This window comes from Balaenoptera ricei, chromosome 6, assembly GCF_028023285.1.
Source record: "Balaenoptera ricei isolate mBalRic1 chromosome 6, mBalRic1.hap2, whole genome shotgun sequence".
NCBI classification, from domain to species: Eukaryota; Metazoa; Chordata; class Mammalia; order Artiodactyla; family Balaenopteridae; genus Balaenoptera; species Balaenoptera ricei.
In genome coordinates, this window is record NC_082644.1 from 86,922,968 (window position 1) to 86,947,002 (window position 24,035).

At 40.1% G+C, this 24,035-nt stretch overlaps 1 protein-coding gene across 4 annotated transcripts in view; it reads left to right on the forward strand.

Annotated features, from left to right (window-relative positions):
* The window catches only part of MELK (maternal embryonic leucine zipper kinase), a 79,470-nt gene that overhangs the window by 17,212 nt on the left and 38,223 nt on the right, over positions 1-24,035 (forward strand). For all 4 annotated transcript variants that reach the window (XM_059926493.1, XM_059926494.1, XM_059926496.1 and 1 more), the window contains 2 exons: positions 628-720; positions 5,657-5,755. In XM_059926493.1, the coding sequence (XP_059782476.1) occupies positions 628-720; positions 5,657-5,755 (192 nt within the window). The remainder of the gene's footprint in view (positions 1-627; positions 721-5,656; positions 5,756-24,035) is intronic.

Here is a 24,035-nt window from a genome sequence, read left to right on the forward strand (position 1 = left end):
AGTCATCTGCCATTTGTAGAACTCTGTATAACTGTTGGGCAACGGTATCATTTTCATTATGTCTCCATATTTCTGTGGGAGACCAGAGGAGGCTGAGCAGATTCCTCATTTGAGCAGTCTGGAAGCTCAGGTCGTGATTTGTGTTATAACCGAGTCTAGAAAGCAGACTCCCAAGGCACTATTCTGTGTAGCATTTGCTCTCTTCCCTCTAGGGGAAAAGAAACTCTTCTGTACTTGTAAAGATTTGATATTGGAGATAGGGTCCCATAGAGAAATAACCCTTTTTCCTTGCGTACTTGGGAGTGGGAAGACATGGGTGCTTGGATATATGCTAAGCTGATTATTATGCAAATGGTGCCTAGGGAAGTACGAACCTGACTTGACTGAGCTAAGGGGAGAAGGATTTTTTTTGTGTTGGGTTGTCGTGGTATTGGAAATCAGAGAAGAGGAAGCCACACGTGCATGCATGCACATAGGCAGAGTATTGAGTTAGCAGCAGAAGTCTTTTATTATTTGGGGTAATTCTTCACCTAGCATCTCTCTGCTTGTGCTGAAGAATATTTATCAGGGTTTTAATTTTCTTAAGGGCTGTAGTTAATAAGTATTTCATTTTTATCTTATTGGCAGGGTAACAAGGATTATCACCTGCAGACATGCTGTGGGAGTCTTGCTTATGCAGCACCTGAGTTAATACAAGGCAAATCATATCTGGGATCAGAGGTAATTATTCACTGATTAATTCAATATATAACCAATATATGTTTATTGGTGACCTGTAGTGAGTCAGGCACTGTATGTTGAGGGTGTAATGAGGTAAGAAATAAACTTGTTAATCAAAGAGCTGTCTATTCAGAGAGTGAGATATGTAAAGTAATAAGTGAAATGAACAACTTGCAATAAATATAATAATACACAGTATACTTATGAAACAAGGATATATTTCTGATGTCCTTGTTGTGGTTGCTTTTGTGTTTAACTGTGCCATAGTTTTAGACTGATTAGTCCAGCCAGGTAGAACATGAGGCCAGGATTATAGGCACAGTTTTCAGAGATGCTGGTTAGCACAGAGAAAACCTGTACTTTGTTCACAGCCAACTATTCAAGGCCAGCAGTCCCGTGTAAGAGGCCCAGGCTCAGAGGCCTGGGCATTGCCTGCTTAACCATTGGCTACCGCAAGCTAGTCAGCCCCTTCCACTCTCTGGAGTACTGGTTTTGCTGATATTAGTATCATAAAATGAAAAAGGTTTAGTTGTCAAAAGGCCTGGAAATGCTGGGTTGAACAGTTTTCTTTAGTTAAGGACATCTCCAAATCTTAATATGTTCCTGTACAGTGTCCTTTGAGAGTAGAACATCACAGACAGCAGCTGGTCTCAATTTTATGCACCTACAGAATCCACTTTTTACATGGAGCATCTTTTGGAACTGGTGTTATGTGGGAGAAACTTTGAGATATGCCGGTTTACTTAATTTGTAACATGAGAAGATGGGGACTAACTTGTTTTTGGTGACCTTTTATTTGGATATAATCTCAAACTTACAGAATAGTCGCAAATGTGGAATGAGGAACTTTTGTATATATTTAGCCAAATTCATAATTGTTTACATTTTTCCCTATTTGTTTTATCATTCTCTATGTTTATATGTATGTGTATTATATTTTGAACCAACTGAGAGTAAGTTGGAGACATCATACCCCTTTATCATTAAATACCATGTATATATTTCCTAAAGGAAGGACTCTCTCTTTTATAACCACACTTTAGTTATTGAAATCAGAGAATTTAACATTGATACAATTTATTAAATATTTATTTATTTATTTATTTATTTGGCTGCATTGGGTCTTGGTTGCGGTGTGTGGGCTCTTCGTTGCAGCACGTGGGCTCCAGGGTGTGCGGGTTCAGTAGTTGTGGCGCACGGACTCTAGAGCACTTGGGCTTAGTTGCCCCGTGGCATGTGGGATCTTAGTTCCCCGACCAAGGATCGAACCTGCGTCCCCTGCATTGGAAGGCGGATTCTTAACCACTGGACCACCAGGGAAGTCCCTGATACAATTATTTAATCCACAGTTCATATTCAGATGGTGTTAACTGTAAGGTCCTTTATAGCTATATTTTCCCTCCAGTCCAGGATTCCATTCAGGATCATGCATCGCATTGTTGTGTTTCTTTGGTCTTCTTTAATCCGAAAGAGTTCCTTAGGCCTTCTTTATCTTCATGACCTTGAAATCTTTGAGCAAGCCAGTTATTTTGTAAAATGTCCCTCAATTTGAATTTTTTTAGAGTCAATTTTATTTATTTACTTATTTTTGGTTGAGTTGGGTCTTTGTTGCTTCGAGCAGGCCTTCTCTAGTTGCGTTGAGTGGGGGCCACTCTTCGTTGCAGTGCACAGGCTTCTCATTGCGGTGGCTTCTCTTGTCACGGAGCACGGGCTCTAGCGCACTGGCTTCAGTAGTTGTGGCACACGGGCTCAGTAGTTGTGGCTCACGGGCTCTAGGGCGCAGGCTCAGTAGTTGTGGCTCACGGGCTTAGTTGCTCCGCGGCACGTGGGATCTACCCAGACCAGGGCTTGAACATGTGTCCCCTGCATTGGCACGTGGATTCTTAACCACTGTGCCACCAGGGAAGCCACCTTTTACTTTCTATCTCTATGAGTTTGACTATCTAGGTACCTTGTATAGTGGAATCATACAATATTTTTTTGTGTGTGTGACTGCTTTATTTCACATAGTGTAATATCTTCAAACTTCATCCATGTTGTGTAGCATGTATCAGAATTTCGTTCCTTTTTAAGCTTGAATAACATACCATTGCATGTATATATCACATTTTATTTTTCCATTCATCCCTAGGTAGACACTGGAATTGCTTCCACCTTTTGGTTATTGTGAATAATGCTGATAGAAACAAATATGTCTTTGAGACCTTGCTTTCAATTCTTTTGGATATACACCCAAATGTGGAATTGCTAGATCATATGGTAATTCTATTTTTAATTTTTTGAGGAACTGCCATACTATTTTCTGTAGTGGCAGCAACATTTTACATTCCCGTAACAGTGGATAAGGGTTCCACATGATAGATCCTTTTTGTAATTTTCATTTAAGCACCACAAAAATCCTTTGGAGCGAATACTGTTACTCTGTTTCATAAGATAAGGAAGATAAAGAAATTGAGGCTCAGAAATTAAGTGCCTTTGCAGGGTCACAGCTGGCAACTGGGGGTCAAGATTTGAACTGAGTGAGGCTTTACTGCACACCTCTACTCTTTCCACTGTTCCATTTTGTCTCGCAGAAGGAGTGGTAATCATATGCCTGATGCTCACAAGATTCCTAGAGGTCTGGTGATGAGGCCCTGCTGGTTTGAATGCATCAAGATTTTCCTATAGGATCTTGTTTTCTTATTCATTTTAGTTCAACTTTCCATCCTTCTAGGACAATTTCTTAAGGACAGTGTACCAAGGAATTGTCTGGGGGCACTTGTTAAAATATGCAGAGGTCAGGGCTGTGCATGTTTAGAGATTTTGGTTTTGTTTTCTAAGGTGAGGCTTTAGCAATCTTCATTCTAAAAAAAGTGCTTTAGGGCTTCCCTGGTGGCGCAGTGGTTGAGAATCTGCCTGCCAATGCAGGGGACATGGGTTCGAGCCCTGGTCTGGGAAGATCCCACATGCCATGGAGCAACTAAGCCCGTGAGCCACAATTGCTGAGCCTGCGCGTCTGGAGCCTGTGCTCCGCAACAGGAGAGGCCGCGATAGTGAGAGGCCCGCGCACCACGATGAAGAGTGGCCCCCACCTGCCGCAACTAGAGAAAGCCCTCGCACAGATACGAAGACCCAAACACAGCCATAAATAAATAAATAAATAATTAATTAATTAAAAAAAAAAAAAGTACTTTAGGTTATTCTGTTGCTCATGGTCCAGATCATGCTTTAAGGAATGTTCTATGGTAAACATCTCTAATTCATTTTGTAATTTCTCAGAAGAAGTGGTTTCAAACCCCTCTTCCCCCCAGTTATTTTTTTCTTATTTGGCAGTTGGTAGCTTATAGATTTACTTGCATTTGCTTTGGTTTATGGTTTTAGTTGATTCATTTATTCTCATATCCATTTCAAAACAGTGAAGTGAAGGTGCTTTGATGCGTTAGCTGAAGAATACTTTTTCTGCTTTTTTTTCTCTCTAGTAGGCTTTTGTAGATTTCTATGGGGATGTTACTACTATTTTCTTCATCTTTTCCTTTAACCTCAGACGTAATCTCTCTTTTGACCTCTTCTTATGGCATTTGATGAGGCCATGTTAGCCCACTCTTCCCTGTGTAGTCTCTTTACCTTGACTATAACACCCTGGTCAGGAGTGCCATGCCGTCAAGACTAAATTTATAGATGAAGCATTTGATATCTTTCAGGCATAAATGGTTAATTTCTGACCTCCTGCAACTTGGAAGAAAAATCTGGTGTTTGCTTGAAAGTAAATTGTTCACTCAGGGCTTCCTAGTTGAGTCCTAATAATTTGATGCGATTTGGTAGGCAGGACTAGGTGTGAGATTTGTGTTATTTAGTATAGGTACTACCTAGATGTGTGATGATGCTGAAGTTATTTTAACTCTGTTTCTCCCCTCTGTCCTTTCCCCCCACTTTTTTTTTTCTTTAAACATGCTACATGCTGCCCTTTTACCTCTTAAAATTTTCCTAAGGCTCAAATGAGGGTGGGAACTGTGACTTCTCAGTCATCGGTGGCATGGATATCTTACATAAAGGCTAAGCTCCTTTCTGGGACTTCTTTTTCTTGCCCCCTCCCCTCCCCTCATTTTAAAAAAAATTTTTATTGGAGTATAGTTGCTTTACAATGTCGTGTTAGTTTCTACTGTATCCTTTCTGGGATTTTGAGATTTATAGGGCTATTTGTGCTGGCAGGCTAATTTCTATTCTCGATCCTTGAAAAGTCAATTGTTGAACTTTATTAAGGTGTCTCTACATAGAGAGGACTTTACATTATAGCTTATTTACATTTGCAGATTATCAGCAGTAAATTTTAAGACTTGTTTTGACATCCTCATGCATGTTTACATAATCCTCATATGTAATAAACCCTCAGTAGCACTATAGTTTTGTCTTTCAGAATCAGAGACCTAGGGACTTCCCTGGTTGTCCAGTGGGTAAGACTATGCACTCCCAATGCAGGGAGCCCAGGTTCGATCCCTGGTCGGCGAACTAGATCCCGCATGCATGCTGCAACTAAAAAAAAAAAAAGAAAAGAAAAGATCCCCCATGCCACAACAAAGATCCTGCATTCTGCAACTAAGACCCATTGCAGCCTAAATAAATAAAAAAAAGAGTCAGAGACTTAGCCGTATCTTCTTCCTTATCATGCCCAATCCAGCCCAGCCAACTAGAAGTGATTTTCTATTAAGCATTAGAGGGGAGTGCACTGAACTGGTCACTCTGAACTGAACTGGTCACTGGTCAAGAGACCTATCTGGGTGGCCTGCCATTGACTGGGTGACTTTGGACAAGCCTTCCTTTCTGGGCTTCAGACTGTACAAGGAGCAGGTTGAATTGGATGATCTCTGAGCTCTTTTCCAGCTCTGTGAAGATTCTATGTAGTGCCATTTTGAAATACGTTCTAATTTTTTTTTAATTATTATTTTTTTCTCCTTCTCAGGCAGACGTTTGGAGCATGGGCATACTCTTATATGTACTTATGTGTGGCTTTCTACCATTTGATGATGATAATGTCATGGCTTTGTACAAGAAGATTATGGTGAGTATTACAAGGCACAGAATTTCATTGTAGAAGTTTTCTATATTGCAAACTATATGCTTTTATTTATAAAAGTACAAGAATAGGCAGAAGTAATGTATGCTGCTAGAAGTCAGGATAGTGGTTACTCTTTGGAGGTGGTTAGTGACTGAAAGAGAGACATGGTGGGGCTTCTGTTTGGTTTTTGATCTGGATGATGGTTATACTTGTATTCAGTTTTTGAAAACTTATCAAAGTATACCTTATGATAGGTGTACTTTTCTATATGAACATTATACTTCAGTAAGAAGCTTAACAAAACAAAAACAAATGGGAAAGTAAACATGTAAGCTGATTTTTCTGGTAAGAGTTTTTGTTTTGTATCCTGAAATGATGCCTTAGTAAGTTGCTGTGTTAAATCACATTTTTCTTTAGAGTTATGTTAAAATAAGAGAAACTGTTTCTTTTTGAAGGTAAAATTTGGCTTTAAGGTGTAATAAAACCACAGTTAAGAGTACTGTAAGCTTTGTTAAAATCATATATATCAGAGATAGAAAGTAGATTTGTGGTTATGGGGCTGGCGGGGGAGGGGTGGAGTGGCAGTGGGGAGTGACTGCTAATGGGTGCAGGGTTTCTTTTTGGGTTGATGAAAACATTCTGGAATTAGATAGTGATAATAATTACACAACTTTGTGAATATACTAAGAACCACTGAACTGTACACTTTAAAAGGGTGAATTTTATGTTATATAAACTATATTCAATTAAAAAAATCATATATAGGAAGAAAAATAGTAAAATTATTTTTAAAGAGTTAATATTCAAAGCAAGCTAACAAAAGAAGACATGTAAAGAGGAAGAGTACCATATTGTGTCCATAGCAAACCAAAGTCAGACCAGCAGAGCAACTTCTCTGAATGAGGCTTGAATTCCCTTCTGTTTAACAGATATTTCCTAAAGATCTTCTTTGTACGAGATACTGAAAGTTGTGAACAAAGATCTATGAAACTTAATCATTGTCTGCCAGATTTCTTGTTGGAGACAGATACAAGGCTATCTAAAAAGGGGAAAGGGTGAGGGGTGCCGTTTTATAACAGAGGTTAAATGAAGTTAATACAGGAGTGGGTGTGGGATTTAGGAGAACATCTTACAGTAAGTGAGGTTTGAGCTGGGCTTTAAAAGAAGGTTAGAAGCACTTCAGAAAGGGTTGTGGGGGAGAGCATGCCTGGTAGACAGTATCAGCCAAGGGGTAAGATGGGAGAAGCATGGGAAGAAATGGTCAGAAGTTTTATGTGGCTGGACCATTAGATCTCTAACACCCTTTAGGTAGGGAGACTACCTAAATCAGCTCTCATTTCTGGAAAGTAGCACACAGAATTGAAAGTGGTAGAACCAGTTGGCTCTTTGCCTACCCTACTGAACAACCAAGTCTGAGGGCACTGAGTTCAACCTGCAGTTATTTTATTTATTTGACTTAATAGTTTTTCCTGTATCCCACCCTGGAAAAAGCTTTAAAATCAGTGCCAAAACTGCAAGAGTAGTTTTGGGAAGTGATGGAATTGCAGTAGTTCCAATTTCTTGAAGGCTGAGGAGCTCTGATTCTGCAGGATCAAAGAGAAGTCATGTTACCAGTAGCTGTTGCCACTGTTTTGGGGAACCATGAGTGCTTGTGCTTCTCCTTGGGGAGGGGAGATGGATGGGGCAGTGGGCTGGAGGCCAACCTCCTGGAGCCTGCTGGGATAGCCAAGACAGCCCGTATTTCCTCCCATCTCTTCTCACAAAGCCTCCCCTAAACTTTGCAGGGTAGCAGTTGTTGCCTTGGCTCTGCTTCCTGCCTGTGACAGCAGTTCCTGACCTCACAGAGCCACATTCCCCGTGTCAACAACAGGATACAGGGAGGGTAGTGTTAGGATTGCTTTGTAGTTTCAACTTTAGTTAACAGATGTGGAGTGGGAAGGAGGCTTGGTCTTTGGGCAGCTCAGTAACAATTTTCCAGTTACACTTTCAAAAAACATTAGGTTGACCTCTTGAGTTGTTCCCTCTTTTTGCTACTCTTTCTATAAAGTAGAGCTCTGTTTTTTGTTCTGAAAATAACTTCAGTATTACAAGCTACTAGTACGTTTTACCATATTCTTTTTTTGCTGGGGGTACTCCATGCCAGAGAATAAACTGACAGACAAGGTTCTCCAAAGATGAAGTAGAATTGGATCTGTTTGGTGTTATAGTATGAAATCTTATACCTTCTAGAATTCTAGAAACACAGTGTGGGGACACATGATCATAGAATTTCCCTGTTGGAAAGGATCTTACCAGTCATGTTTTCTCCTCTCTGCTTCTTGTTTCATATTTAAATCCTCACTAAAACATCTCTTGTCCTGGCTATGTCCAGGTAATCTCTCTCAGGGCGGGGGAAGCCTTAGCTGATGGACTTAGAGTAGTGGTTCACAACCCTGGCAGCATACCAGCATCTCTTGGGGTGCTTTAAAAAATACAGGGTCCAGGGCTTCCCTGGTGGCGCAGTTGTTAAGAATCCGCCTGCCAATGCAGGGGACAAGGGTTCAAGCCCTGGTCTGGGAAGTTCCCACATGCCGTGGAGCAACGAAGCCTGTGCGCCACAACTACTGAGCCTGCACTCTAGAGCCCGCGAGCCACAGCTGCGGACACCCACATGCCTAGGGGCCATGCTCCGCAACAAGAGAAGCCACTGCAGTGAGAAGCCCACACACCGCAACGAAGAGTAGCCCCCACTCGCCACAACTAGAGAAAGCACGCACGCAGCAAGGAAGACCCAACGCAGCCAAAAATAAATAAATAAAATTAAAAAAAAAATTTAGGGTCCAACTCCTGGAGCAGTTAAATCAGAATCTCGTTGATATTTTTAAAATCCAGGATCTCTACTTTCTATCTGTGGACTTTGGCAAATTACTTAGCCTCTCTGTGTGTCAGCTTCTTCATCTGTAAAATGGAGGATAGTAGTCATAACATAGCGTTGTTAGGATTAAATGAGTTAGTTCATTTATCGTAGTGCTCAATAAATGTTAGCTATTATTATTATTATTATTTTTAATGAAAGGCCGAACAATCTTTTTTTAAAAAAATGTTTATTTATTTATTTATTTAGCTGCGCTGGGTCTTAGCTGCGGCACGCAGGATCTTCGTTGCCGCGTGCAAGATCTTCTTTGCAGCATGTGGGATCTTCTTTGCGGCATGCAGGATCTTTAGTTGCAGCATGTGGGCTCTTTTAGTTGCGGCATGCGGGATCTAATTCCCTGACCAGGGATCGGACCCGGGCCCACTGCATTGGGAGGGTGGAGTCTTAACCACTGGAGCACCCGGGAAGTCCTAGCTATTATTACTGACATATGTTTCTAAATTTGGTTTGCCAGTATTTTGTTCAGGACTTAAAATTTGTTCAGAGATTAATATGTAGTTTTCCTTTCTAGAACTATTTTGTTTGTTTTTGGTTTCAAGATTCTACTAGCCACATAAAGTTGATTGGGAGTATTCTCCCTTTTACTGTTTCTTTTCTTGTGTGTGTGCGTGGGGGCAGTATAAGGTTGGAATTTTTGGGTGTTATGGAATGTGCTTGGAAGTCCATCTCCACCAGTGACTTCTTTATGGGAAAATTTAAAAATAGTAAGTCAGGTCACATCCCTTTATTGGAAGCTCTCCAGTGGCTTCTTTCCCGTTTCACTCAAGTACTGCAAGCCAGAGTTCACCCTGTGGGCCGTAGGTGTTATCCTAGGTGAACTGGCCTCCCATTATCTCAGTGCCCTCATTGCTTACTCATCTTAGGATGAAATTCTTAAATCTTAAGTCTTAAGTTCAGTCTAGTTACTGAACACCTAATCTGTGCTAGGCACTTTTCTAGATGCTTGGGATATATCAGTGAATAAAACAGATGGAAGGTCCCTGCCCTCATGGAGTTTATATTGTAGTGGTAGGGAAAAAATAGTGGTGGTGGTAGAAAAAGATAATAAGCATAATAAATAAATTATATTAAAAGACGATACTTGCTTTAGAAAAAAGAAAAAATTGAGCAGGGTAAAGAGGAATCAGAACAGATGGGGAGGGGTGTGGAGGGAAGAGAAGGGCTGGTTGCATTATTAAATATTAAATAAGGTGGTCAGAGGTGAGATTTGAGCAAGACTTGAAGGAGGTGAGAGTGTTAGTCAAGAGGCTATCAAGGGAGAGAATGTTTCAGTCAGAGGAAGCAGAGCAAAGGCTAGTAGGTAGACGCATGCCTGGTGTAGTCAAGGGAGGGCAGAGGGCTAGTGCCACTGGAGTGGAGTAAATGAGAGCCGTAGGAAATGAAGTCTCAGGGGACAGGAGCTCCAACTGCCTTGGGCTCTGTAGCCATCATAAGGATTTTGGCTTTTTCTCCAAGTGAAATGGGGAGCCACTAGAGGGTTGTTTTTTTTTTTTTATAAATTTATTTATTTAATTTATTTATTTTTGGCTGCATTGGGTCTTTGTTGCTGTGCGCGGGCTTTCTCTGGTTGTGGCGAGCGGGGGCTCCTCTTCATTGCAGTGCACGGGCTTCTCATTGCAGTCGCTTCTCTTGCTGTGGAGCACGGGCTCTAAGTGCTCAGGCTTCAGTAGTTGTGGCACCCGGGCTCCGTAGTTGTGGTTCACAGGCTCTAGAGCGCAGGCTCAGTAGTTGTGGTGCATGGGCTTAGTTGCTCTGTGGCATGTGGGATCTTCCCAGACCAGGGCTCCAACCCATGTCCCCTGCATTGGCAGGTGGATTCTTAACCACTGCGCCACCAGGGAAGCCCCCGCTAGAGGGTTTTGAGCAGAAGAGAGACATGGTCTGGTTTAGATTTTATCAGGACCACGGTGGCTGCTGTGTGGAAATAGGCTACAAGGAGCCAAGAGGAGAACCATGGAGACTGGAGAGGAGGATATTGTATATTGTAGTAATTTGCAGATAAGAGATGGTGGTCATTGAGGTAGTGAGAAGTGGTTGGATTCTGGGTATCTTTTTTTTTTTTTGGCTGTGCTATGTTTAAGATTTTTTTTTGGCTATGCAGGAATTGTTTTATTTTTGTTTGGTCAGATTTATCAGTCTTTCACTGTCATATTTGGAAAGGCTTTCCTACATAGATTATTTTTTAAAATTCCCATGTTTCCTTCTAGCATTTTTATTTTTATTTTTTTTACGTTTAAATATTTGATTCACTTGGAATTTGCTTTGCTGTTGTTTCTTGCCTTTAAACATCACTAAAAAAAATTGTAGAGATTTGTTTTCATATTCTGGATCCTTGTTTTTAAAAATCTTGTAATTGTGATGACAGTGTAGCCATATGTACTTGGATTTGAGGTTCACTGTTAGCAATAATGTGCATAAGTGTATTTCAAATAGTCTTGATAATTTCAGGTTTTAAGACCACTTGTTAGATCTGATTAGGTCTTTTTTTAACCTTGTGTTTCGGCTGATGGCCTCACACTAAGAGTAAACGTGTCAGCTCTGTTATTGTTGTTTGCTTGTGCTTGTAGCAAACAAACAACCTTTAATCTGTGGTTTAAAAGATTCTTTGCAAGAATCTTTTAAAACCAGTTGGCAATTTTGTGAAGATTTAGTTTAGTTAAACCAGATACTATGATCTGTAAATCCATTTAACTGGGCACAGTAATTCACAATAGGCACAGAGTGGTGCAAGGTAGAGCCACTGTCACCTGTCATGTGTCACTGTCACAGTCAAGGAAGAATGACTTCATTCTGTAGTTTATGTAGGGACTAGTGAGGGTGCCATTGCCCATCCATATACTAAATTTTAATAAAGCTTAATTTTTGTCTTATTTTTTAGATAGAAATGAATATAAATGAAAGTCTTAATATATTCTTTCCATGCCCTAGTGTGTCTTCTTTTTTTTTTTTTTTAAACATCTTTATTGAAGTATAATTGCCTTACAATAGTGTGTTAGCTTCTGCTTTATAACAAAGTGAATCAGTTATACATATACAATATGTTCCCATTTCTCTTCCCTCTTGCATCTCCCTCCCTCCCACCCTCCCCATCCCACCCCTCTAGGTGGTCACAAAGCACCGAGCTGATCTCCCTGTGCTATGCGGCTGCTTCCCACTAGCTATCTATTTTACATTTGGTAGTGTATATATGTCCATGACACTCTCTTACCCTGTCACATCTCACCCCACCCCCTCCCCATATCCTCAAGTCCATTCTCTAGTAGGTCTGTGTCTTTATTCCCGTCTTGCCACTAGGTTCTTCATGGCCTTTTTTTTTTTTCCCTTAGATTCCGTATATATGTGTTAGCATACTGTATTTGTTTTTCTCTTTCTGACTTACTTCACTCTGTATGACAGACTCTAACTCCATTCACCTCATTACAAATACCTCCATTTCATTTCTTTTTATGGCTGAGTAATATTCCATTGTATATATGTGCCACATCTTCTTTATCCATTCATCTGTCGATGGACATTTAGGTTGCTTCCAGGTCCTGGCTATTGTAAATAGAGCTGCAATGAACATTGTGGTACATGACACTTTTTGACCTATGGTCTTCTCAGGGTATATGCCCAGTAGTGGGATTGCTGGGTCGTATGGTAGTTCTATTTGTAGTTTTTTAAGGAACCTCCATACTGTTCTCCATAGTGGCTGTATCAATTTACATTCCCACCAACAGTGCAAGAGTGTTCCCTTTCCTCCACATCCTCTCCAGCATTTATTGTTTCTAGATTTTTTGATGATGGCCATTCTGACCGGTGTGAGATGATATCTCATTGTAGTTTTGATTTGCATTTCTCTAATGATTAATGATGTTGAGCATTCTTTCATGTGTCTGTAGGCCATCTGTATATCTTCTTTGGAGAAATGTCTATTTAGGTCTTCTTCCCATTTTTGGATTGGGTTGTTCGTTTTTTTGTTATTGAGCTGCATGAGCTGCTTGTAAATCTTGGAGATTAATCCTTTGTCAGTTGCTTCATTTGCAAATATTTTCTCCCATTCTAAGGGTTGTCTTTTGGTCTTGTTTATGGTTTCCTTTGCTGTGCAAAAGCTTTTAAGTTTCATTAGGTCCCATTTGTTTATTTGTGTTCTTATTTCCATTTCTCTGGGAGCTGGGTCAAAAAGAATCTTGCTGTGATGTATGTCATAGAGTGTTCTGCCTATGTTTTCCTCTAAGAGTTTGACAGTGTCTGGCCTTACACTTAGGTCTTTAATCCATTTGGAGTTTATTTTTGTGCATGGTGTCAGGGAGTGTTCTAATTTCATACTTTTACATGTAGCTGTCCAGTTTTCCCAGCATCACTTATTGAAGAGGCTGTCTTTTCTCCACTGTATATGCTTGCCTCCTTTATCAAAGACAAGGTGACCATATGTGTGTGGGTTTATCTCTGGGCTTTCTATCCTGTTCCATTGGTCTATATTTCTGTTTTTGTGCCAGTACCAAACTGTCTTGATTACTGAAGCTTTGTAGTATAGTCTGAAGTCAGGGAGCCTGATTCCCCCAGCTCCATTTTTCGTTCTCAAGATTGCTTTGGCTATTCGGGGTCTTTTGTGTTTCCATACAAATTGTGAAATTTTTTGTTCTAGTTCTGTGAAAAATGCCAGTGGTAGTTTGATAGGGATTGCATTGAATCTGTAGATTGCTTTGGGTAGTAGAGTCATTTTCACAATGTTGATTCTTCCAATCCAGGAACATGGTATATCTCTCCATCTATTTGTATCATCTTTAATTTCTTTCATCAGTGTCTTATAATTTTCTGCATACAGGTCTTTTGTCTCCTTAGGTAGGTTTATTCCTAGATATCTTATTCTTTTTGTTGCAGTGGTAAACGGGAGTGTTTTCTTAATTTCACTTTCAGATTTTTCGTCATTAGTGTATAGAAATGCAAGCGATTTCTGTGCATTAATTTTGTATCCTGCTACTTTACCAAATTCATTGATTAGCTCTAGGAGTTTTCTGGTAGCCTCTTTAGGATTCTCTATGTATAGTATCATGTCATCTGCAAATAGTGACAGCTTTACTTCTTCTTTTCCGATTTGGATTCGTGTGTCTTCTTACATGCCTTTGAAGACCACCAATCAAGAATAATGAGTGGTCAACTCTACATATTCTTTAGATGGTCTCTCAATTAATATAACCCCTCTCAGCCAAGTTATTGAATATCAGTAAATTAGGGATTATTCTCCCTGGAAATTTACTGAAGTTATGGCTGAGTTGAATAAAAGCAAAAGCAAATGTCAGTATAACTGGTGCAGGAATTGACATCCTTCCGTGAACATTGAGTCTTCCAAGGATACTTGATTTCTTGGTGATGAGTATTTGGGAATTGCAGTAAAACATTATGCCGTAAAGGATGACTGTAATAGGGAGTTCCCTGGTGGTCAGGGAACTGGGAGCTGAGATCTCATAAGCTGTAAGGATGACTATAATAATTTTATCCAAGAAAAATTTTGAATACTTGCCTTGATCATGCAAAAGTCTCAATAAAGATGTCTGACTTTGAGCAGTCTACCTTCCATATACCCTGTGGATATATACCTAGTAAAACAAAATGAGGTATGGATTTACTAACTATAAACTTTGATTGTAGAATAATTATGTCTCCTTTATAACAATGATTATACAGGGCTATAATTCTTGATTTGTGATGTTAAAATGATGTAATCCACATGTAAGAAGAATACTTGGCAGGAGGGCATGCATTCAGTTCTTTCAAGTCATACCCAGGCATTAGGGGCAAGTTAAACAGAAGGGTGGGTAGGTAGGCAGGGAGGGGGTGTTCGGGGGGTGGGGACATATCTATGTTTTATCATATTGAAAAGTACTAGCTGTTCTGTCAAGAAATCATTCCTCCCAAACCTCACTCTTGAGTAAGTAGTATAATGTACAATTCTATAGATGTGTGAATAGCTAAGAGCCTGTGTTGGAGCTTAATTTACTCCTTTCTAGAGTGCTAAATGCAAGGAAAGTTTGGTTAAAATCTTAATCAGTCTTCTTGGCTAGGAGTATGAAGCAGAGGTTGGCAAACAATGGCTTGCCGGCCATATCTGATAAAGTTTTATTGGAACACAGCCAAGCCTATTTATTTGTTTATATATTGTCTGTGGCTGCTTTTGCACAACAATGGTAGGGTTGAGTAGTTGTGACAGAGATTATATGGCCCATAAAACCAAAAATGTTTACTATCTGTCCCTTTACAGAAAAAGTTTGCTGACTCCTGGTATAGAGTTATTGATCTGTAAAAGAATGATCCTCCCTCAAGCCTGTCTGCTCCTTTCCTAGAACATTGGCCTTAAATGCCTAGGCTTGTTATTTGTCAATGAAGCGACATTCAGTTAATTGTTTTTATGATGAAAAACAGTATGTACGGTAAAAAGTTAAAACAATACTAAGGAGTATAATTTAAAAAACACACAAAACTTCCTGCTTCCTTTCTTTTCTTCCACAGAGGCAACTATTTATAAATTTCTTCTATACATTTGCATAAATTATTTGTACTTATACAAACTTTTATGTGTCTATATCCTTTGGAATTATATAATTCACACAGTTAGTGGACCTTGCCCCCTCCTTTTTAAATTTAATGCTTTACTTTGAAGATTGTTTCATATTGGTACATAGCAGCGTGTATAGGTTTTCATTTTTCTTTTTTTTAGGGTTTATTTATTTATTTATCTATCTATCTATTTATTTATGGCTGCGTTGGGTCTTTGTTGCTGCGTGCGGGCTTTCTCTAGTTGCGGCGAGTGGGGGGCTACTCTTCATTGCAGTGCAGTCTTCTCACTGCGGTGGCTTCTCTTGTTGCAGAGCATGGGCTCTAGGCACACGGGCTTCAGTAGTTGTGGCGTGTGGGCTCAGTAGTTGTGGCGCACTGGCTAAGATGCTCCGTGGCATTTGGGATCTTCCTGGACCAGGGCTCAAACCCGTGTCCCCTGCATTGGCAGGCGGATTCTTAACCACTGCGCCACCAGGGAAGCCCTACATATTTCTTTTTCTGGGCTCTTTATTTCATTATATTTAACTTTTTGTCTATGTTTGTTTTATATGTAATTGTTTTAATTACTGGATTTTTTATAATACCATTTATTTAATGTTTGGTAGAATTAGCTCCCTCTTATTCTACTTTTCCCCTAGAATTTTCCTGGCTATTCTGCTATAAATTGTTTTTCCCTGGTGTACTTTTTTATTTTTTAAATTTTTAAAAAATTAAAAATTTTTTGGCCATGCCACGCGGCACACGGGATCTTAGTTCCCCTTAGTTCCCCGACCAGGGATCGAACCCGAGCCCCCTGCAGTGGAAGCACAAAGTCTTAACTACTGGACCACCAGGGAAGTCCCTGTGAGTCTTTGACAGTGCTTCCTTTTTCTTTTGGAAAACATTGTTGTTAAATTATAGTACATCTTTATAACAGATATTCTATAGCCATAAAAGTGAATAGGAACCTCTTTAAATACTGATATGGAATGATATCGAAGATATATTGTTAAGGGGAAAAGCAAGGTGTAGAACAGTATGTATAGTATACTGTCATTTTTGTAAAAAATAAAAGAGAGGGAGGTATGTTTATATTATTTGGAGTAATGTGGAAGGAGATATAAGAAGTTGCTAGTTCCTGCTCCTTCTGGGGAGGAAAATTGGGAGAGGGAAGGGAGAATTTTCATTCTGTGCTCTTTTGTACCTTTTAAGTTTTGAATCACGTAAAGGTTCTACTTCTTGCCTAATTGCTCTGGCTAGGACTTCCATTACTGTGTTGAATAGAAGTGGTAAAAAGTGGGCATTCTTGTCTTGTTCTTGATCTTAGAAAAAGCTTTCAGTCTTCCACCACTGAGTATGATGTTAGCTATGGATTTTTCATATATGGCTTTTACTGTGTTGAGGTAGTTTCCTCCTATTCTTAGTTTGTTGAGTATTTTTATCATGAAAGGGTGTTGAATTTTGTCAAATGTTTTTTCTGCATTAACTGACATGATCATGTTTTTCACCTTCATTCTGTAAATGTGGTCTATCACATATATTGATTTGTGTATGTTGAGCCAAACTTGCATTTCAGGAATAAATCCTACTTGGTCATGGTGTATAAATCTCTTAATATGCTGTTGAATTTGGTTTGCTAGTAATAATTTTTTAAAAAGTAGAATAATAAAGTTTTGTGTGAGTCTTGAATCTCTAAAGCTGATGTGGAAAGTCGGGGAGGTGCCTTCGGCAGGCCAGGTCTGAGTCTCTATCTCTAGATATACAGAAGTAGAGTTCTATGCTTATTTGGGGTGTGCTGAAGTCTCCTCTGCCTAGAGCATCTACATCAGTCTTTTTTTTGTTGTTGAAATTCTTTGCTTTTCTCCCCCAATTCCTTTTTTTTCCTCCGGGGAGATAGAGCATTCTGAAGTCTGTGTTTTTCATATTTTTGTGACCCTTGCACATGGTTGCTTATTCTTATTCTATTACAAAAGTAATACTAAACGTTCCTGAGTTTTTCTTATTTGCCAGACTCTGCTTTGAGTGAGGTAGTTGCTATTATTGTCCCCCTCTTATGGATGAGGAAACTAAGGGACAGAGACCTTACATAACTTACTCAGGGTCTTATAGCTAGTAAGTGGCAGAGCTGGGATTTGAACTCAGCTAGGCAAACTCAGAGCCTGTTCTCATACCACCATGAGATACTGTTTCTCATCTCTGTAGTTGCTAGTCTCAAGAGAATCGTAGACTCCCAGAGCAGAAAGTGATCCCCATCCCAAGCTTCTTTTTGTGTCCATTAACTTGGGAATGTTCCCAGACATCCCAACTTTTCAGATTTACCAGGACTATATTTACCAGTTCTCCTAATTCATATTAGGTATTGTGCATCAGTTTTTCTACTCAATTTAGGTGTCATCTCTGGTAGAGCAACTTGTCCTCATTTTCTTTATCAGTAGTGTTAAAGCATTGCAGTAGTCAGTTATTTCCAAGGTCCAGTCCATCTCTGAATAGCTATAAGTTCTCTGACTTCTATTTATTCACATTCAGTTTTTCTTGTTTGTTTCAGCCTAGTATTCTCCTCTGTTGATATTCTGAATCTTGATTCTGATCTCATGTAATATCAGCTGTCCTTGCCAGGATTGTGACATTTTGTACATTTCTTAAATATCTCTAATCCAAGTTGTTGACTAAAAAGCTGACTAGAGGGCTTCCCTGGTGGCGCAGTGGTTAAGCATCTGCCTGCCAATGCAGGCAACACGGGTTCGAGCCCTGGGCCGGTAATCCCACATGCTGCGGAGCAACAAAGCCTTTGCGCCACAACTACTGAGCCTGCACTCTAGAGCCCACGAGCCACAACTCCTGAGCCCATGTGCCACAACTACTGAAGCCCGCGCGCCTAGAGCCTGTGCTCTGGAACAAGAGAAGCCACCGCAATGAGAAGCCCGCACACCGCAACGAAGAGTAGCACCTGCTCGCTGCAACTAGAGAAAGCCCGCGCGCAGCAACGAAGACCCAATGCAGCCATAGATAGATAGATAGACAGACAGATAGATATTTTTTAAAAATTAAAAAAAAAACAAAACTGAATAGATCTAGACCATCCCTAAGTGTTCTGGGTTTTTAGCCTGTATCAGATACGCTTAACCAAGATTTTGTGGTTTTATCCACAAAGATAAAATAAATGACTGTTAATACCTTATTGAAATTAAGCTACACTAACTATATCCGTGGTGTTCCTCATTTACTGACTTAACTTTAAGCTTGCCTTTTTTTTTTTTTTTTAACCTATCTGGACCCAAACTTCTATGCTATTTATTTGCCTTCATTTGCTATTACTGCAAGTTCACATTCATATGGCAGCCATGGAATTAATGCTCCTAATTATTATTATATATATAAAATATATAATATATATTATAAATATATATAAGTATATATGTATATATTTTTTGGGGGAGCTGCGCTGCGTGGCTTGTGGGATCTTAGGTCCCCAACCAGGGATCAAACCTGGGCCCATGGCAGTGACAGTGCTAAGTCCTAACCGTTGGACTGCCAGGGAATTCCTGATGCTCTTAATTATTAATGTACTGTTTCACGAACACGCGGTGAATGTACCAACATACAAACTTCAGTGTTCTCTACTTTTATTTATTTATTTGAGTACACTAGTGGATCCTGGATGAATCCTTTGGGGGAGGGGACTTATCTCAAGATAATATAAAATTGTTACATCCTAATAGTAGCTATTAGGTCCAAGTTTTGATATTTTTGGTAAATGAAACATTTCTTAGAAAATGTCTAATTAGAAAATGTCTAATTCTTGTTCAATAGAGATTTAGCCTTCCTAATTAATATTATTTATTAATACTGTATATTCTTTGTTTCTCCTACTCTGAATTTCATTTTTTTTAGTTTTTCATGTATTTGCAAGTTGAAAATTGATTCAGATTAGGACTTTTATGCATTATTATGGAATTTAATTTCACACATTATAGATTTTGAAATTTATTGTAATCTTGGCTCAGAACTATTGTTCCGAGTCACAGTGTAATACAGTCTGCTGGTTGAATCTAATTAAGGTGTCGTATCACTTGCATGCAGTATGTATCTTTGCCTAGAATGTTCTAAAATTCCTCACTTGGGAATAACACTTCCCTCAGTTCTTGGTTTGATTGAAAAACCCAGCAATATTTGACACACTGTATGTAACTCTTGTTTAAGAGGCAGACTTTGTTTATCTTTTGTGTTTGTTGACTATTTTAAGCAAAATGCTAAACTGCAGTTTCCAGCGTGGTTACTAATAGACTGAGTATTAACCTTATTAATGTCGCATATTCATCTGCTGTCATTGCATTCAAAGACAAGCGTGACTGTATTCCAGTTCTGGGTACACAAATATTAAGGAAATATAACTAATTTAGTAAATGAAAGTTGAGTAGCTTGAAAGTAAAATTGCTTTCTAACAAGTATAATTTATAATTTTAAAGAAAATGAGCAAGTTATCTCTTTATGAGATAATATTTTACAATTATAGGGTTGACTGCAGTACTATTATTATGTGTTGGAGAGGTCTATCACCTGCCTTTCTTAGTACTATATGAAAAAACAAACAATTTCAAGGCCATTAGTATTCCCAGGATTATCTCACTTATTAGCACACAGATCTTTTTTCCTCCTCCCACTTGGTTTCTCCCTCTATTACCTGTTTCTTAATCTCATTTGCAAGGTAATCAGCCCTTAAATAAACAATAATTCTCCAAAGATTGAGCAGAAACCAGGGTTAAGGGGCACAGGCCTGGTTAACACAGGGCCTTTTGTGAAGATGCTCTTCCCCAGCAGAATTGTTCCTCTCAAGGCCTTTTCTATTTGATCCTTAGATATATACTTTCAGTATTTAAATAAGGAGCCTTTCCCCCTGTCTATTTCCAGGTATCCTTAGAACTTCCAGTGCGGTACAATAGAAAAAGTATTGTATCTCTCTTCTAGTCCTGTCTCTACCCCTTTATTGCTCTATAACAGTGTTTCTCAACTTTGGCACCATTGACATTTTGGACTAGATAATTCTTTGTTGTGGGGGACCGTCCTGTGCATTGTGGGATGTTGAGCAGCATCCCTGGCCTCTACCCACTAGATGCCAGTAGCAGCCCCCAAATTATGACAATCAGAAATGTCTCCAGACACTGCCAGATGTCCCCTGGGGGACAAAAATCACCTCCAGTTGAGAACCAGTGCCTTACAACATTGAACAGGTATTTGATTTCCCTGGCTGAGACAGTTTCCTCATCTGTGTAATGTAGCTGCCTACTGCACAGGATAAAATATATGTATAAGTGCTTTGTGTATTTTTAAGTACTGTGTACAAATAAGAGGTTGGGGTAAGCCTGGCAGCAGAACTCAGCTCTGGACTTTATTTCTGCCAGTATTTCAGTGTAGAGAATGAAGCTGAGAATGTCAGGTCTTGGTGATGGGGCACAGGCCTCATGCTTTGTTTGTCGATAGTACTCTATAGAGCTGTTCTGTCCAAATGGAGAAAGTGGGTGGGTACGTTTCAGGAGGTGATGTGAGCAGGACATGACTAGTTGATGTGTTCTTACCAGGCAATGCTGAGATCCTGAGGCAGCTGCAGTGGGGCAAATCTCTATTGAGAGGGCATGTGCATCCTCAGAATGACTCTAGCCTTTCTTACTATACTGAATATTTAGCACCCTGGCATGCATGGCTTTGCCAACATGCCACCTTTGCCCTGCTACTTTTTTTTTTTTTTTTAAATAACCGGAGAAGCTTATTTATTTATTTATGGCTGCGTTGGATCTTCGTTGCTGCACACAGGCTTTCTCTAGTTGCGGCAAGTGGTGGCTACTCTTCATTGTGGTGTGCGGACTTCTCATTGCAGTGGTTTCTCTTGTTGCAGAGCGTGGGCTCTAGGCGCACGGGCTTCAGTAGTTGTGGCGCATGGGCTCAGTAGTTGTGGCTCGTGGGGTCTAGAGCACAGGCTCAGTAGTTGTGGCGCATGGGCTTAGTTGCTCTGTGGCATGTGGGATCTTCCCGGACCAGGGCTCAAACCCGTGTTCCCTGCATTGGCAGGTGGATTCTTAACCACTGCGCCACCAGGGAAGCCCTCTGCTACTTTTTTGAGTAGCCCTATCTTCCCCTCCTATTTATTTCAAATTGAACAAACATTTATTATCTCTTATGTGCAAGGCATTGTGCCAAGTGCTTTCACATACATTCTCTTCCATTCCTTTTGTAACCCTGTAAGTGGCATTACTGTACTTGTTTCACAGTAACAGTAGTAATAGTAGTAGTAGTAATAGTAATAGTAGTGGAGGCAGCAGCAATAGTAGAAACTAGACGGTATTGAGTTCTTACTCTGTGCGTGTGCTAAGTGCTTTATATGTATTAAATCATTGAGTGCTAGCAACAATTTATGGAGTTGATACTGTTATTATACTTCTTTTTACAGATGAGGAAACTGAGGCACGGCAAGGTTAAATAGCTCATCCACACAGCTAGTAAGTGGTAGACCCTGGATTTGGATCTAGGCAATTTGTCTCCAGAGCCTACTCTTAGGAACAGGGTCAGAAAGATGACATAACTTGTACAAGCTCAAGGAGCAAATGAAAGGCCGACTAGGATTCAAACATAATGTATGACTCCAGTCTCTGCCTGTTTCCAGTGTGCCAAGCACCACACTTCTCATTCACTTATCTTCCCTGCCTCTCTCTGGATAGGATTGCTTCTATGATGCTAGCTTACAGCACAGCACAGAGGATCTATTAAAAGATACTTCGTGAATTCAAGTTGGGATGATAAAAGGGGTGATAAATAAGAGGCAAAGAGGAACTTGGAATCAGCCTCGTGGAGCTCTTGTTATTCAGTGCTTTGGTCTGAAAATTCACTTTTACATCTGATTTCTATAGAATTCTGCTACTTTTAGTTAAGAATGCTTTTGTTTTGGATGGTAGTTTTTGAATTTAAAGGCATAACATTTATTTTATTACATAGTTCTGGTTATGGACCTGTTATCTGTGTGTTGGAGCAAACCAGAAAGGGCTAGAACCTGGAACCAGATTTATCCTTGGGGTGGGCAGGTGATGATAGGAGAGAGGTAATGCAAGTAAGTTAAACCCTTATAGATGGTATATTAGTTTCCTAGGGTTGTCATCACAAAATACTACAAGATAGTGGCTTAAAACAACAGATATTTATTCTCTCACAGTTCTGGAGGCTAGTCTAAAATCAAGGTGTTAGCAGGGCCATGGTCTCTGAAGGCTCTAAGGGAGACTCCTTCTTTGCCTCTTTCTAGCTTCTTGTGTTTGCCTGCAATCCTTGGCATTCCTTGGATTATAGATGCATCACTCCAGTCTCTGCCTCTGTTTTCATGTGGTGTTCTCTCCTCTGTGTCTAAATTTCCCCCTTCTTATAAGAACACCAGTCATATTGAATTTAGGGCCCAGCCTAACCCAATATGATCTCATCTTAACTTGATTACTTCTGCAGAAGCCCCTGTTTCCAAATAAGGATGCATTCACAGGTTCCAGGTGGACATGAATATTGGGGGGGGGGGTCACTATTCAACCCAGTGCAGATGGTATCCAGAGAGTAAGAAGCAAATGGCTTTGTGTGCAGTCTGCATGAGGAGAGACCCACTGGAGTAGGTGCAGGTTCTGACCAGTGAGTAAAGCAAGACAGGACACTCTAGAGGTTGTGCAGGTTGTGATCAGAAATTCAGGTAGATCATGACCCTTTGATCAGTGTAAGCAGGTAATAGAGTCCTTACTCCAGGCCGGTCTCTACTTTCTATGGGACCCTGGCAAAAGCAGGCTACAGTATTTGAGGTACCAGGCAAATGATCAGTTTGCCAAGAAAGAGAACATGTCAGGTACCAAGGATTTGAATCATGAGTGGCATTTGGTCTCAGGAATAAGGAAAAGCTCAGCTGAGAGAGTGGGGCCAACTAGATCAGGGACAGCCATGCAGCAACTGTGACTCGCTGCTGAGTCCCAGCGAGGTGGCTGAAGCATCCAAAAATCCCCCCTTCCCAGGGATAGGCCTGGAGCCCAGGCAGCACTGAGCCTTCAGTGCTTGGTGGATGACGGATAGTAAGGAGAAATGAATTAGAGGCTTCATTATTATAATTCACAAACAAACTGTCAGCATCTGACATTGGCAAGTGTTAAGGTGCCCTGGCAAGGTATAAATAAGAGTGGTATCTCTGGGTACTAGTGAGTGCTTTAGATAAAGGAGAATGAAAAATTTAATAACATTAAATGTCATTTGTAAAATGAAAGCTCTTGCCCTTCCTAGGAAACACTTTGTAGGTCAGCCTGTCTGCTCTCATCAGAGAGGCTGAATCAGAGGTTGAGTTGTTTTAACGTTAACACCTTTTCTTTTTAAATAAATTGCTTGATAACACTTCCTTGGAACTTTGACTATTTCTTTAACATATTCAAAATCCAGCCTGTCATGTAGTTCTAGGATTCTGAGTGATCTATACTGTTTCTCCCCTCACCGTTAAGCTGGACTGATTTTTGTGAGAATTATGTCCTAGACAGTTCATAAGAACAGAGAACCCCAGTGCTGGTGCTAGTTGAAGCCTTCTTCACCTACCTGCTTCCACCGTTTTAGCCTCGTTCAGTTACTGTTGGGTGTGTGTGTGTGTGTGTGTGTGTGTGCGCGTGCGCGCGTGCTTGCCCTTGTCTCCCTGGACCTATAATATATTTCTAACCCAGGATCCTCATTCAGGTTATTTTGTCATTGATTATTTTTGGGAGCCCTCTGGATTCCATCAGACCATGTTCCTTAGTTTCCAAAGTTATCACAAACAATTCTGTGGTGAATGTTACTGTTCATAACACTAATAAATTTTTGTAT